Source organism: Pundamilia nyererei, unplaced genomic scaffold, assembly GCF_000239375.1.
Source record: "Pundamilia nyererei isolate P.nyererei 1_Seehausen unplaced genomic scaffold, PunNye1.0 scaffold00069, whole genome shotgun sequence".
NCBI lineage: Eukaryota > Metazoa > Chordata > Actinopteri > Cichliformes > Cichlidae > Pundamilia > Pundamilia nyererei.
Window position 1 is genome coordinate 443,043 of NW_005187470.1, and position 17,004 is coordinate 460,046.

The following is a 17,004-nucleotide window of genomic DNA, read 5'->3' on the forward strand; positions in this document are numbered from 1 at the left end:
ACACACACACACACACACACACACACACACACACACACACACACAGACATGCACAGCAAAGCACAAAGCGAAACACACACACAAATTGTTGTCTAGCATCTTCTACTCTCCTTTAACACAAACAAACTGGGAGAGGTTGTTCAATTAAGTGCTCCTTTTTAATACATCTGATATATTATCAGACAAAGAGAAGCAGCTACAGTTGGGACTGTCGCAGGAGGGTGTCATTTGTGCCTTTGTTTTATTGCGGTCTTTGGTGCCATCGAATCCTTTACTTCTGTCTGTTGTGCGCTTGTGTGAGTGCAGAAGGATACATGGGGGCTACTGTATGTAAGATGGAGGCTTCTGTGAGCTTTTGCATCCCCGGTAAACCTCCTTTAGAGAACGTACGCGTGCAACATATGTGAACGGTAGCCCGGTGTGTGTTCTCTCCCCTGATAGAAGTGCAGCAGTGGTAGAGAAGCCGGAGCCTTAGATAACAGCATGGGGCCTCTCATTAGCTCACAGGTTGGTGCTTTGGTGGCTTCGACGCACACTGCATTGTGTTCCACCTCGATGAAATACCTCAAGGAGTCTCAGAGAAACAATTGTCAAAAAAAACACAAATAGAGGTGAATGATCAACAACGGAAAGGCAATAAATGAGCCAGCGACATATCTGAGCAGGTGTGAGGTGAGGAGACTTATTTTAGGCAGACAGAGTGGATCAGCTTCAAAAAGATCATGTCCCTTAATAAAAACCTGACACTGTCTGACACAACTGTGATAAAACTTCTCTTTATTAGTTTGCTTTTTTTAAAAATCTATTAATCAATTAGCCCACAAGCAACCAAGGTTTTATCATTTGCCAGTAGTGGTTTACACCACTCTGATACCATGCTATTTCATTCTTGCACCTGTGTGAATGGAAGGGGGGTTCCCTGTCAAAGTCATTTCTATTGCTAAGTACTGCTGAGATCAGTCAATAAGCCTAACGACTGTAACCACAAAGTGATAGGCCAGGAGACAGCAAGAGAAGGCGGTGGAAGGAGGGGTGTTGAAAGTGAACTCCAAACAAAAGAGCAAATTCAAGAAGGGCTTTGATTGAAGAAACGCCATATAGTTTTTGAAGGCCGAGGGATCATCTCTCAGTGGTTATTTCTTTAAGGCACGAGGGCCCGATTAAACCCAATATTAAAATATGAAGGTGCTTCTAATGAAAAATCAAAGGCCCCATTTCCCCTCCCACACTACCAGTCTTTCCGTGTCTCTTTCACTCCTTCGCTCTTGTTCCATTAGTTTCTTCCTTCCATAGCCCGTGGTTGTGTAGGAGGGGACAGAAAGAAAGATGGAAAGAAAGTATGAAAAGACAAAAAAGAAGACAGCAAAGAAAATGAGGAAAGAGGGAGGGTTATAGAGATGAGGGACCTAGGTGCTGGTGGTGCAAAACAGAGACAGACAGCATTGGTTGGAGGAGTAAATCAATAGAGCAGAGCCGTCGGGGAGGCGGGCAGCCAGGGCAAGGATAGAGGAGAGGAGAGGGGAACCAGCGCAGGGGCCCGGGCTCCGATCACAACGCTGGCTTCTGGCGTGCAGTGGGGAATAAAGAGAGCCTCCCCAGGTCAGCACCAGAGAAAAAGGTGAGATTAGAGGAAAGTGGAGGAGGTATTTTCACAGAGTGAAGGTGGGAGGGGTTGGAGAGGTGAGTGCTGGAGGATGACGAGGAGGGAGAGTCTATCTATCTATGTGTGTGTGCGTGTGTTTTGTTTTGGGGGGTGGGGGGGTGGAAATGTGCATACAGGATACCTGGCAAGCCAGGGACCAACCGGCCCATTAGCCTGTGGGCACCTACATATGGTTCACTGAACCCTCTGCTGAGAAGAGCTCCTCTCCTATCAGTCTTCCCATCTTTTTTAAAGATACCTTCACTTTTAACCCTTTCTCTGCTTTGGAAAGAGGCTCACTCCTGACCTCGATTTATGATTCATTTTTGTTTGATGTCTATTCTTGGAGTGTTATCTAAAATTGAAAAATGTAATAAAAAAAAAAAAAGAGGAAAAAAAAAAACCTAGACACAAAGGGAGAGAAGTTGGGCCTGGTGAGCATGTGCGCGTCCCTCGGTGGACACGTACACAGAAGACTATCTCCTTCAGTGCTTTGCCTTTTCTTGTAATGTGACCATTGTTGGCATTGAATAGCTGGATCATTAGCATAAGAATACAGCAGCACACATAGAGACTTAGCCAGATCATTATCTCTATATATTTATGTATACTTTGTTATTTCACTAGCCAGAACACATTCAAATGCTGATGAGGCCAGTAAGGCCCCCTTCCAAAGCCCTTCCAACATGTGCCCTCCTGAACTTCCCAATACACTTACGAGTTTCCTGGGAGTGTGCAGGTTCTGTGCTGGAATTCACAACAACGGTGCAGAAAATTTTTAAAAAGCAGTCAACTGATTGGTACAGACAAGACTTTCTTGCACCTCGTAAGCCAATTTAAAGGAAATTGTCTTATATTCAACATTAACACAAAGAAAAATGATGCTTTATTTATTTTTTAAACAAAAAAGTGCTAGAATATCCACAAAATAACATTAATTTAATGAGCTATTTGATTGTTTGCAAATGTCTTTTGTGAAATGAATAATTTCAGAATAAAAATACCAAGACAAAAACATACAAAAAAAGAAGAAAAAAAAAAAGCTTAACGGAGAACAAACAAGTGCTCTATGGTGATGAGGGGAACAAAACTAAAGAGTTTAGTCTCACTGCAGGAGTAAGCTGATGCTCTAATGCTGGCCAACCTCTGGGATAATTGAAAAAAAAAAAAAAAAACCTTAATTCATCTTCCACAATGTAATTCTGATCAAGGCCACAGCCAGATTCCACTGCAGGCTTCAAAAACACCCGAGAAAAGGCAAAATTGTTGGTCGCTGAGAGCAAAAACGGTTTCCCTTTCTTTCTGGCACACTCCCTCATTAGAAACACTTAGGATGAGAGGAAGAAACCAAGTTAATTGTGTGTGTGCATGTGTGTGCATGTTTCTGTGAAGGGGCTGTGAGCAAGGGTTAAAACATGTGTAAACATAGAAGTTTTACTCTAAAGAAACACCACTAAAGATGAAATATACAGAGTTTTCCCTCCATTTACTCCTTTCCCCAGCCTTGGCGTCTCTGAGCCTTACTTATTAAAAGCAAATGCCACTGCCTAAAATACAGAGGAAAAACACAGACCCAATGATTCATAATATATTTCATAAATACTTCATGAATCCCTTCACCATACTTAAGCCAGTCTGGCAAAAAAAGAAAACATTGTCACCTATTCTAGTACCCGCTTGTCAGCACATCACTGGGGAGTGGGTGTCACATGTCACTTCTGGTTTACACTACTGCGTGGGACAGGCTCGGTGCACGAGAACCGGGGGTAGGACAGAAAGAAGAACAGAAAGGAAAAGAAAAGTGAAGGGGAGGTGGAAAGGGGAGTAAAGAGAGGGAGGAGGGTGGAGGAGGAGCGTGGGGGTGCTATCATATCATCACCCCATGTCTTTATATTTTCCCCCTATTATCTTTGGCCCCCACTCACTCCAGTCACTCAATCACACAAGCCCTGAGGACAGTGAGGGGACCTGGGAGGGCCTTCGCTTCTTGGCAGACTCAGCCAGACAAGCGTCTGAAAGCTATACTGATCGCTGTCAGTGAGTGTGAAAGTACGGTGACTTTGGAGGGGCCAGGAGAGATAAGCGAGAAAGGAAACGATCGCGTGGAAGGATAACGGCCGAATTTGCACACTGCCAAACAAATCCTGTGCTCCAGGCATAATGCAGATACCCCATCCATACAGAAGAGAGTTCACATGAAGAGGCACAGAAGAAGCAGGGGATGATGTGTTTACAAATTACGGCCTATCTGTGTGATATTTGAGAGTCAAACCCTACGACAAATCATTTTGTTAAAGAGCACACACCTCGTTAGCAAGTAAAATTTGCTGTTGTGCCAATTTTATCCTAAACATCAGGCTTACTGGAAATTACACAGCATAATTTCAGTCTGGTTTCTTTGAGCAATGCTAAAGAAATTACTCATATAACTTAAAAATCAACTTTACATTCACAACCACCGAGAACACCCTATTAATTAATTAATCCTGAACTGGTGTCAACGCCTATATTTTGCCCAAAAGGACATTTCTAAGTTGAGACGCAGACCCATCAACATTCAACGATACTTCCATTTAGACTTAACCGGCTGTTAAATTACATTTATCAATTATCCCCTTCTTTTAATGCTTCCAACACAATTTACACATGCAAAACATACATGTTTTTTAAATAAAAAAAAAACAAACAAAAACTAAGCAGAATTAGCAAAGTATTGCCAAAGTATTGTCTCCCGTTTTTCTATAAAAACCGAACACGGCACTTTTGGACAGCACAACTTTTTGTCCTTCTTGTGACACTGTCCTTCAACCCAGATTTGACCTACCATTGCCATTACGCCATCAAACATGTAAAAAAGTAAATAAATAAATAAAATGGTTTCAACATGAGTGACAAAAGGCTAATCCACAAATGAATCCCATCTTGGTGTCCATAAAGGGGACATGGTAAAGCCTGCAATACCACAAATCCGCAAAGGGCTTGTGCAAGACGTACTGCTCGCAACGATTTCCGAATGAAAGCCAGAATTCATAAGTAGAAGAAGAAGATCTATTTGCTTACATCCTAAATCTGCACTCAGCGCAGAGGAAATATAGGGAGAGAGGGAAAAAATCCCTGTCAATTCAGGGAACTCTTTTATGACTGGTGATGAGTGATTAGACTTTGGTGTTGTTGATGGGTTGTTAAGCAACAAACCATGAAAAGAGTCAATCTGCATTTACTCCTCTGTGTTTAATATGAACAAGTAAGCCAAGGCAACCTAATGCGATTTATAGTGTCTAACATCCAACTAATGTTGGTCTGTCATGTTGTTGCTTGCAGAAGTCACTTTAATGAGGACAAGGGGCAAAAAAAAAAGAAGCCTTCAAGCAGGATTACAACAATGCTAATATATAATCGCTAGTTGTATGTTTAGCTTGGAATGTACAGTCGCCCAAAAAAAAAAAATCTCACTTCAAAACTTAAATCTCAACATAATTACGATCAAGTTGTGCAAAAAAACTGCATTTAAGATGCCAGAGCTCTTTAAAACAAATAACTTTTTCATTAAATGACTTTGCAAACTTTTCATTCTTTGCTAAGGTTAGTAACTGTGCCAAAAGTAATGAGTTTATGACCACTCTTGTTAAAGCTGGATAGTCTCTACAATCTTCAAGTGTCCATGATCATTTATTTAGTTTTTTAAGATAATGAAAAACATGAAAATGACCCTCATATTCAAGTGTTTGACTCCGTTCCATCACTCAAAATTCACATTTCAAACACTGAACTCCAACTTAGTGCAGAAGCCAATCACACAAAGACAAAACCCTGAAAATTAAAATATAAATCCAGAAATATGTTAATTCATTGCCACTGATGAATAGTTTGTGGTTGACCATCAGATTAAGAGGACACAAAAAGTTTTAAGTTTAGGGCCAGAAAAAAAAAGTCTCATGGAAAACTTCAGATAACACTCTCAAACATGTTTTTGAGCCGCGTGTAGGAATGTCAGTAGTCATTCATTAGTAACTCAGTCTTGATCGAATTTGAGCATTAAATTATCTGTTATATCTGTGCATCCACACTTTAATTAAATCATTTCTACATCAAAAAAAGCTTAAAAGGTGCTGTACTCCAATTCATTAAAACCATTTTCAGTCATTGCCTCAACTGAAAACTACATGTCAAGTCTCAAGATATCATTTATAAGGTCAGTGAAACCACTTATGAAATTGATATATGGAGTGAAAATATTCAATACCATTAGCTTTTTCATTCTATTCACCTCAGTGCACCTAGCAGATAAACTGTTGAATTTCTCAAGGCTGACCAACTCTTTTCCAAATGCATTAATTATCTCCCTTGGCAGACACTGGGAGGCATTCCACCGAAAATACTTTTATTAAAGAAAAAGGCAATCCACACATCCTATTTGACCATGACTGAAGCTCCAAACAATACCCCAACAGATAACTGGAAATTAGTAAGGGATAGTTGAGTTCCTGTGACAGTTGGCCTCGTGATTTAACATCAGGGTCCATGTCGGAATAAATGAAGCTGGGAATGAAAAGACAAATCATCACCTCAATCTTACTGAATGGGCTCCTTCTGAATTTAAGTACTGCACTTCAGACAAATTAAATTTTGACTGTATCGCATTTTTTCAAATCTTGCAATAACTAATCATTTGTACTATGCCTACATATTTTCCGACCTCATAAGACCGGGTGACGATATGAGTTTCAAAAGAAATACTGGCATGTAGATAACATGTTAGTGGGTCCTTGATGGAACATTGTGTGGCGTATTATGACAAACCAAAAATAGTTTTCTATTCAAAATTCAATAAGATGAAACAAAACGCATAACACAATGGATCTCGTGCCATCAACAAAACTGCCTTGACCATTATAGGACCTCCTTTTTAATAAATGACAAAAAGATGTAAGGTCTCAACAACAAAACTTGTCAAAGCTTGAGATTTAAAGACTATTAATTAACCTTTTAACAAACAAACATTTAGACCAGTAGTGTTTATTTGGATATAATAAAAAAAAAAAGAAACAATCTAAAGAGGTGAAACATATTCGGAGAACTAGTTGAGAGAAGAAATGAGAATATTGTTGTGAGTTAAAGCATGAAATGTTTAAAAAAGGCATTTCACTTTCTCAAGGACTTGGCATTTAATTTATATTCTGTTTTGTTTGCTTAAGTATTTTTCAAAGCATAATTAAGCAAAGAAAAAGAAAAGAAAATGCATAAACTTATAAGCTTATAAGCAAGAACTCAGATAGGTTTTCACCACAGGGACACCATTTTCAATCTTGCATATTAAACATAAAGCAGAGGTTAGGCATAGCAATGGTAAGAAGAATTTATCAGAGCAAGTCCAACCACATATCAGCAGGGCAAAGTAATTGGTGAATGTGCCCAATATCTTCCTGATGTTGAAGCTTACTCAAAGAAAATTCTTAGATCAACACCGCCATCTGCTGCCAGCAGGAGGTGTGCTGATAGTCCAAGTAAACCATGCAGTGAATAATCTCTCAAAAGGGTTCAGGATTTAAAATGGGAAGAAAAAATATGAAGACACTTGTCTAAACTTCATAGCTACTGCAAAGTAATGACCAAGAGTTGTGATTTTTTTTTCTTAAAGAGATCAATACTCCTCATGAAATTTTATATTAAATAATTGAGGCAAAGCTATTCCAGTGAATTTATACCAATTACATAATGATAACAATGATATTAGGGCTGCAAGTTACAGCCACCGGTGCATCTTATTCAGCTAATTACTTACTGATGATTGGAAAAGCAGAAAAGTGTTAAAAATTGCAAGGAAATTAGAAAAGATTTGCTTGAAATTGATAAAGTTACTTCATTTTCAATAATACCTGAGGATTGTTTGTCATGTAACCAAATAATGATGACCTAATCTAAATAATGTCAATTTTGTTGTTAAAATGAAAAAAGAAAACTCTTCATTTTTATTGAGTCTACATAATAAATCAGAGACCTGACAATGATAAAGAACAGTTTGTCATAGTCAGGCGAAAGGAAGGAGGGGTCTCTGTACTCAAAATATATTCTGATAAGAGAAATTTATCAGGACTGACAAATGTATCTTTAAATCCTCCAGCCAATGTTGCTTTACGATGCCTCATTATACACAAGTCACACGAATCACACATTTCATGGCGTCCAGTTTCACTCACACACTTAAAGTTGTGTTTTGCGTGACGCAATCAATGCCTGCGAGTCCTCATCTTGCCCACTGGGACAGACCTAACCTGGCACTTTGAAAACAGTGGCTCTGTTTGCCCAATAGACTTCATTAAATTAAACTTAGGTTAGGCTCTCTTTCCCTGATCAAAGCCACTGCTAAGAGCCATGCCATTCTTCTCCCTCTGATTTGAGCAAGCTGACCCCATCAAATAGGATTTTCATTTCCTTTTTATTTATTTATTTATTGTACACTTTGGCTTACTTTTTATTTTGCTACTACAATGTCTGTTTTGTCGTGGCTCAGCACCTGTGAGATCCCCATATATATATATATACACATACACACACCTTTTGGGGTGGTTGTTTGATAAGTTTTCTTTCTGGATGAAATGGCTGGGTTTCTGAGGTCAACTCCAGCCCTCTGTCTGAAAAGGAGAAGGAATGAGGTCTCAAGCTGGCACACCAGTGGTAGAATTACTTCAAACCACGGGTGAATGAGAGGATGAGAGAGCAGGTTAAGGGGGGAGACACCCGTGGGAGGCCAGTAGGGGGTGGGTTATGGGGGAGATTTGGTAGTGAGGGAGTGGAAAGGCCTTGATATCCACAGAAAGCACAACAAAGCCGGAGCTTTTTACATTAAAAAGAAAGGAGATTGCCCTTTTTTCCACTCGATGCCTTTTCGAGCCGAGTGTCATGTCCTCCCTAGGCCGGCAGGAAGTGAGAAGCTGAGCTCAGCTATAGCATTTGGCACATCTGAGACACATCTGAGGGGGCTGAAGTTCTTGCCTTCTGAACACTTGCATCAGATTTACGGGAGACGAGATATACTAGATGTAACTCTGTGAGGTGGGTGATCCTGGTTTAAATGTGCGCTGATTTCACCGCGCCACACGCAGAGGTGTAAAAAAGAGAAATTACAGTCAAACAGGGAGACTCACAGTTAGAAGCCAGTCACTGCTTTTTTATTTTCCGGACACCCGGATTATCCTACGGCTACCTTCTGCTTTTTATTTCAGTACAAGCAATTACAGACACGACTTAAGTATGCAGCGATGTGCAAAAAAGAATTTAGACATCATCATACTCTCTAAGGACTGTGCACACCGGATTTTTGCATTATAAAGTGCATGGAGGAATGCCATGTTTTGCCAGGGTGAAGAAACAATTTTCGTCGCCAGCACATGCTCGTAAGACAGGGAAAAAAGGCTAGAAACGAAAATTAGCACCAATATCGGCCACAGCAGGTGTTAGCTGCTTGATGATTAAGCATGGTAAGAGTGGGGAGAAGAAAAGTTAAAGATTAATCGTCAGCCAATTAAATGCCTATGGCGAGAAAAGCAAGCTGTTTTGGCACAGAGATCTCTTCTATGATCTCAGTTAGCACATCTCAGTGGCGTGTTCACAGATCACTAGCACATATTATTTGAATCTAAATGCGGTGTTTGTGCATGCTTACTTGTTTGGAGCGGTGAGGTGGGGGAATATAAAAAGTATTTTGTGGTTAATGATGATTAGATACCAAACAAATATTTAAGAAAAATAATGAGTGTTGGTGAAAAGCATGGACTGTAGTAGTCATCTGAGGTATAGATGGGCAGTATATCATAAATAAATATGTACTTTTTCATATGTGCATAAGTCTATTTTGAGTCTCACAACTGCTACTTTTATTTTGACATTTTCTATCAAATCAAAAGTACTCAACACTTGGATTTCTGATTATATTGGCTGTGCATTGTGCATTTTTGTGATGATCATTGCACTGCTTCCCGTTACTTCCTGAAAACCTTCCCATTAAACTTGAGCTATCCAAATATCCTCCAATAAATCCTCTAAAAGCGAAGAAAAAGTTCAGATTTGTGTGGAAAAGTACACACTTTATTCATTTCAAGGTTTGGAGAAAAGTTTGTTCGTTATTTTGGCCAACATCTAAACTTAACACATTAAGGAGAAGCCTTTGCTGAATTTCCTCAACAGGACTTCAACAATTCAGTATATATTTTTCCAACTCATTCTGAGGCTGTGGATTTAAATCACATAAAACTTGACTCGTGGAGGGACACGTGCTCTCAAGCTCAAGGTCAACGGCTCTTACACTACGGGTTTATTATCATGTTATGAGCACCAGCAAAACAAAACTGACAACAGAAAACAACAACAACCACAGAAAAAAAGATATAGTTAAAGATACGTTACCACTACGATTTTTCTTAACATTATAATGCCAACAATCAATTTAAAATGCTTTCACAAGGATCAATTTAAAGATATAATAATTAAAATAAGAGGTTAAAAAAGTTTTGGATTCAATTGCACTGGATAATTGCGTATTTCTGAGTATTATTGATTACGTGAAGTACCTTGGGCAATATTGGTAGCTCAAAATGTAGACTAAAAGCAAGCGACCCAAAAGACCAGACTGTTCATTAAGCTTTGATAAATCAAGCCAAGACATACAGTGATTTATGAATTACTAAACAAGGCCAGATTCTGCAGCAACAACACAAACACACACAACCCATTCTCGATAGGCATTGCTTGAAAGTTCAGATATGAACTCTGAATTAACCTCTGTGGATGCACCGCTGAGCTTCAGTGCAAGTCTGTTTGTGAGTGCAGGAATTACTGCGAGAGTGAGAGTTACACGCAAACACTCCGCAGTTTTTGGTGTTTTTCTAACAGTAAAGATAAATAAATAATGATGCAAATTTCATGAGAAAAGAAGTGTTTTTCAAGGATTAATGTTTAATTATTTGGTTAATTTACAGCTATTGCAGAGCGATGGAAGTATGTGAAGCCTTGAAATGTCATGAAAGGGATTTATGCACGTGCCTCAAATTCTGCTGATTACTTACAAAAACGATGTGTCTGAACAAAGGCGGTGATGGAACAAAGTGTTACTACATCCTCTGAAGAATTATTAGCAGAATATGGTCATGCACAAAACGGTACTGTATTTCGCTATTGGACATGTGACAAAAACAAAAAACAAAAACAAAAAAAACAAGTAACAAACGAAGGCAGATCGATTGGTCAGAGGTTCATCTTTTTGGTAAGATAATGACACAAAACACTGGAACAACAGAACTGCACGGTGGCCTTGAAAAGATGGAAAACCATCACAGTCTCTGGACTTCATCCAGCTCGTCTGAGTGGAAGAAAAGTAACCCACAAATTCAACACGTGTGTGTCAGCAGTGACTGGTTCCAAACCAATTTTCCAAATGATATTTCTTTGAATATGCATTTATTTTATAATTTAATTTCTGAGTTTAAAAAAGCTGGGGTGTTTGTTTTATGATGAGTAGTTTATAGACGCTTATTTATTATGGAGCATCATTTACACTCTCAGTAAGAACATTACAACTGTTGCGTTTGCATGAGAATTAAAAAAAACATTTCATGACATATTGAAATACTTACAAAGTCTTTCTCAAGCTTTTCCATCTCCTGTTTATAGCTCTTCAGCCTGCTGTTGTACATGGCTCTGCTTTGGATGGGGATCTCTCGCACCTCCAGGTCCATCTGCTCCAGCTAAAACCCACAATTCATCCAATTCATTTAAAGTCAAACATTCCTAACAGAAATTTTAAGAGTCATTTCAAAATCAAAAGAAATACTTGGAATATAAAACACTGCCAGAGTGACAGATTTAGAGCTCATTATAATACAGATTTACAGATTTACAGATTGTATTAAAAGTACAAAATAGACTGTATATGTACATTTTTACATTTAAAAGTTTAGGTTTTTTTATGATCACATTTCCTGTACCAGCTTTCTGAAAAAAATTTTAAGGGCAAGTTTTACAGTTGTGTGCTCCCTTTGAACACTTTTGAACAGATTCAACTTCAGCAGCATTAACTTTAATATCCTCCAGTGCCGATTGTAAAATCAAACGCCTTCTGCTGGTGTCACTCAGTTGTGATAAAAGTTACAACAGAGGAAGTATGTTCTGTAAGTACACAATCAAATACGAGGGCTCCTTCATTGCCATGACACGCATGGGCCCAACAATGTCTGAGTGAATGAAGCAAAAGTACATCTGATGCATGGGTAGACAGGTCTCTCTGTGGCAGATTTGGAGGAAACTCATCACTATGGCATAACAAGACAACCGCAACAACAATTTGTTTCTGTCAGGTGACTTTGCTCATGTTTAAACAGCAACATGAAGACACCCACCCAAGATAATGGCTTGAAATGTGTCATAGGGGTGTCACTTAAAAGCAGATTATGGGAAAGTAATCATATGAGGAGGAAGCCTCCTTTCCGCCATGTGAAGTATGTGTGCATGTGTGTTATGTCTACATCTCATGTCACCACCAGGATAATACAGGTGCTGTTGTCTGGTGCCAGTGAAAATTGTCCCCTCCCTCTTTCCACAAATTCATTATTTAGGAAATGGGAAGAGGAGAAAATTACTGATCAAAGACATACCAACTCTCTGACTTCTTCAAGCTGTTTGTCGACATTTAGAACCAGCTGTGTCTTCTCCTCTGAAAGAGAAAAAAAACCCAGCAACATATTGATCAGCCGACGGAGGAACAGCGCTTCATGACAACAGCCTAACTCCCCCGCAACGGGGGAAGAGAGGGGGAGAGAGAAAGAAAGAGGCTGGGAGAAAACAACACACGAGGACACATTTGAAGATATATTTACACATTCTCTCCACACGACGAGCCAACATTTGATGTCTCTTAGTTATTGGCGTCTATGAGGCCTTTGTTGGTTTCTGTTGAGGAGCAGCGAGACACCTCATGCCAACTCAAAGGGAAGGGAGGTGTCAGCTTTGCTCACTTGCCAGAAATATGAGTCCCACTCAGAATGACTAACGCACTGTTCTACACCTCACCCCATGGCTGCTCTACCACATTACCCATTGAAACTCATTAGGACTTAAGAGTTCCAGAGCAGCATGCAAACTACAGCGCTTCCAACAGTTATTTAAGGCAACGGCATTATCACTTTCCCTACATCTACATGAACTAGTCTTTGTCCTGAAATTAGATCCTGGCCAAAGATTTTGTTTGTTCATGGTATGCGGTATGGTGTTTACTAATCAAGCATATTTATGTTAACTTAAAACAAGAAAAAAAAGAAAAGAAAAGACCATTGCCCAAGGCTTTGATATAAAGTATAAGCAACTTACACATATAGTTTAATAATGATAAAGAAAACAAAAAAATGAAGTTAGGAAATAAATTCTCTTATGCATAAATACCATTAATAACATAAAAAATATAAAAGAGGGTAAAGAAAATAACATTTAATGTCATCTTAACATGCAGCCTTTACTTTAGAAACTTTGGGTTAAGAGATTTATGTGCATGTTACTTTATCACACATCCACCATATGTCATTGTTGCACACCCCTGTGGTAACAGCACTCCCCAGCAGCAGCAGCCTCCCTTAAGTGGAACAATGCACCCACCACACAACAGTTCGAGGAAAAAGACAAAGCGATCAATGTAATGCAAAAGCGAAGCCAAACTAATGTTAGAACCATCCCAGACTTGAGGTGTTGTGGAAATCTTTTGCTAACCATGGTGTGAGATATATCATACTAAATTTTAAATAGTTTAGAGTACATTTGTAACATCACAACAGTCAGTCAAAGTGCTGATCTTGTAGTATATTTGGTTTAACAGTTTAAGAGGACACCTGTGGACCTGATATACTGACAATAAAAATTCTGTTAATTATTACTCTTTTTTTTTTTAAATCCCAGAAAACAAAAAGTGACATAATTATAAATTCACAGATAAAATGTATCATTACAAAAAGTGCAGCATCTTAAACACCAGCTCAGTATTGAGTACAGATGGTAAATGTTAAGAGGTGATGCCTACAAAGTCGAACCAATCTTACATTTTTTACAGTAATTAAGAAATTCTGAAAATGTTATTTGCTTTTGAAACCCCAACAGATGTATTCTAATAAAGGTTTAAAAGCAAAGTATGAAAAGCATTCTAGGTAAAATACAAACAAAAGTAAATCACAAGAATACCCAGCTGTGGGACTGCAATAAAAAAAGCTAAGCCAAGATCTTCGTTTCTCAGGTGCCATAGGCCAACATGGCCCTTAAATTCATTTTTAAAACCTGTGTCCAACCTTACAACCTCTATAGTAAACAGCCAGAGGCAATTCAGTGAAAGATGAGATGACGCTTTCGTACTCAGGCTCAGGCCCGAGCTAGAGGGCTGTGAAATATGTATGGCTATTTACCAAGACTAGAACCTGCTGACAGACGGATGAGGAGTTTTGTACACAGAAGTAAGGCAAAAATAAAGAAAACAAAGGGCTTGGTATTTTTCTTTTACTTTTTATGTTTCATATTTCAATGCCAGTGATTGACAAATAATCTCTTGCCATGAACATTCAAAAGTGAAAACTTGGAGCCATGTTTAATAGAACAAGGATGTTGAGTCTTGTTCTGTTCATAGTATTCTTATTCAAATTTCTTCTTGATGTTGAGTTTTGGAGCAATGTTGCAAATAAATAATATACAAAAATTAATGTATAAATATTTTTTTTATTGTTTTGTGAGCATCTAGGTCATGTTTTCCACATGCCATGGCCATTATCAACAACATAACATGCCAAGTAAAAGTAATAAACTACAAGAACAATGTTATGGTTCCTTTTTAAAATATTGAACAGAGGGGATATCATGGGCAAAATGCATCCACTTGGGTAAGAAGAGCCAAAAGAACTTAAGAAAAACTTAATGAGTAGGAAGGGAATTGAAATTCAACTGTAAACTATTCCATTGGTGTCAGAAAACACACAACAACTACTTATGGTTGTAATGCATTTTCTAGCTTTGTACATATTCATACAGGCTTCCTCTGACACAGTCAACAGATGGTGAGAGGAAGCAATGAGAAATTACTCTGCGGAATGGGCTGCCATGAGTCTTCAGACATGCCAATTCCAAACCAGAAATATTCAGTCAAGCGAGGTTTTGTGAGAGCAGCGCCTTTGAAAACCCAATGAGCAAGTGTGAGCCGAGAGGAAGAGATAAAGCTTCCACATATGAAATCTGAAAACTTAAAACAAACTACTAGTTAACACTCACTGTAAGTAAGTAGTAATAACGGTTGCTCCTACTCAGTTAGGTGTGGACACCAAAATTTTAATATGTAGTAGTTCAGCCTTAAATTAATTGTCATATCCACCTTTAGATATATATTTCCCACCATTTTGGCTTAGTGTAGCTGTAAACTAAAAACACCCAGTGTATTTCACACTGCAAAATACCATTTAATTTTGAAAAGTGACCGTAAAAATGGAAGAAGGTGCTGTGCAGAAAGGCTCTTGCACTGAGAAAACAAATACAAACTCAATGACTATTTTGTCTCAGCTTATAACTGTGATTGGTATTGAGTGGTGTCAGATGACAGTGTAGCTGTTTATACATCTGCCTAACAAGCAAACGATACGTTCGATCCCAGGAGGAGACATAAATCCCTGTGGGGTTCCATCAGGAAGGGAATCTGGGGTTTTAAAAAAATCTGCAATGTCAATAGTGGAGCTATTTACTGTGGTGATCCCTTGTGAAATAAGGGAGCAACTGAAGCTCAACTTTCTATTACGCATTCTATTATCTATTCTTTGTATTAAGTCATTTTAAATAGGAAAGTATTACCCATTGATATGTCTACATTCATTTATGGGTATGTTAAGTAAAAGTATTACATTTTAAAGTTAAATCACAACTGGCCAACTAGCTCTGGCCTTTTCCATGTCATCCAAACTCATGTTTCCCTTCCAGGCTTAGCCAAATCCACAAGCTGCCCGTCTTTCAGCTGCCTGCCTGCCACCAAAACACTAATGCAGCAATCTGGTAAATCTACATGTAGGAAAAACAAGATGGGAAGACCCAGAGCCAGGTGGTTAACAACATCTGTAGGTTTTAACCCACCTCTAAACCCTCTTTTAGTGCAGGGCTTCACAGTACAGAAATGTAAACATAAATACATTTTAAAGACTCCTTTCAAAGAAAAAAGTCAAAGCCATGCATTCGTGCCTAGATCCTGCAGAATATAAATTACAGTATCAAAAACAGGCTCAGACAGTCAGGATTTCATATGTCTGAAACCTACAGAACCAAGTATGAGAACTGGTGATGAGTAAAGAGGTCTATCTAACATTAACAACATATTGCTATCTGAAAATGTAGTCAAGTAGTGCGGTGCGATATTGCAGATTTTAGTATTGATCTGATACCAAGTAAATACAGGGCCAAAATTGCCAGTACTGATACTTTAAACCTAGATAGGCAGCTTATGCTGGGGAGAGCAGTCACTCACGACTTAAAAGATGGCTCATCATCAATTTGCAAATAGTGACTATTAACACACTCTGATTTTTACTTTCATTAATAACTGGTTAACAAAACAAAATACACCTTTTCATGTTTTTTTCCAAACTGAGTTTTTTTGAGACCTAGAATGTAAATGTGCCCGTCTCTAAAGGTCATGTCAACTTCTGTTGTTTGACATTTTTCATAGTGTATGTTTGAGGTATATTTTTTCCATTTCCAAAAAAATTATTAAATTTAATTAATTAATTTAATACAATTCAGAGGGCTACATACTGAACTTAAGGGGATTTTTTTTTTTAAAGTATCGCTCTGAGTATCAATACCAGAATTGCTATTGATACTATCAATATTTGTGCACATGTTTTATTTTAGCTCAGTTCAAAAGAGTCCAATGCAGTTTTGTTTCTCTCCTCTGCTGTCTGTTTCACTGTGTATGCAAGCATGTGTATGTCTCTTCTGCTTCTCCTCCAAAACTGATACACGCAGAGCAGAAGAGGGGAGAAATACCCAAAGTCGTTCCACAAACAGCAGTCTTAATAGGTCTGAACAAGTAAAATTTTCAAAAACTAACCAACTATAAAAAGATTACCACTATGCAGATGTCTCTCCAGCATCTTAAGTTCCCCAGCTCAATAAGACATGACTATATAGGAGAATATCCTATACAGTAATAAGGTGTTCTCCAGCTGCCCAAAGTTATCTCAAGAAAGTTTCAAAGCTACACCTTTATCAAAATTGTGGTCAGACATGTTAAAGAGGCTTCCTATTGTACAAAACAAAATTAGAACATAATGCTCTTTCCACATTTCAACAGAATAATAATCCTC

The 17,004-nt window shown here is 38.4% G+C and overlaps 1 protein-coding gene across 3 annotated transcripts in view; it reads right to left on the reverse strand.

Annotated features, from left to right (window-relative positions):
* vti1a (vesicle transport through interaction with t-SNAREs 1A) overlaps positions 1-17,004 on the reverse strand; it is a 111,145-nt gene that overhangs the window by 91,555 nt on the left and 2,586 nt on the right. For all 3 annotated transcript variants that reach the window (XM_005736371.2, XM_005736372.2, XM_013911664.1), the window contains exons 2-3: positions 12,289-12,347; positions 11,272-11,382 (exon numbers count right to left, since the gene is read on the reverse strand). In XM_005736371.2, coding sequence (XP_005736428.1) covers positions 11,272-11,382; positions 12,289-12,347 — 170 coding nt within the window. The remainder of the gene's footprint in view (positions 1-11,271; positions 11,383-12,288; positions 12,348-17,004) is intronic.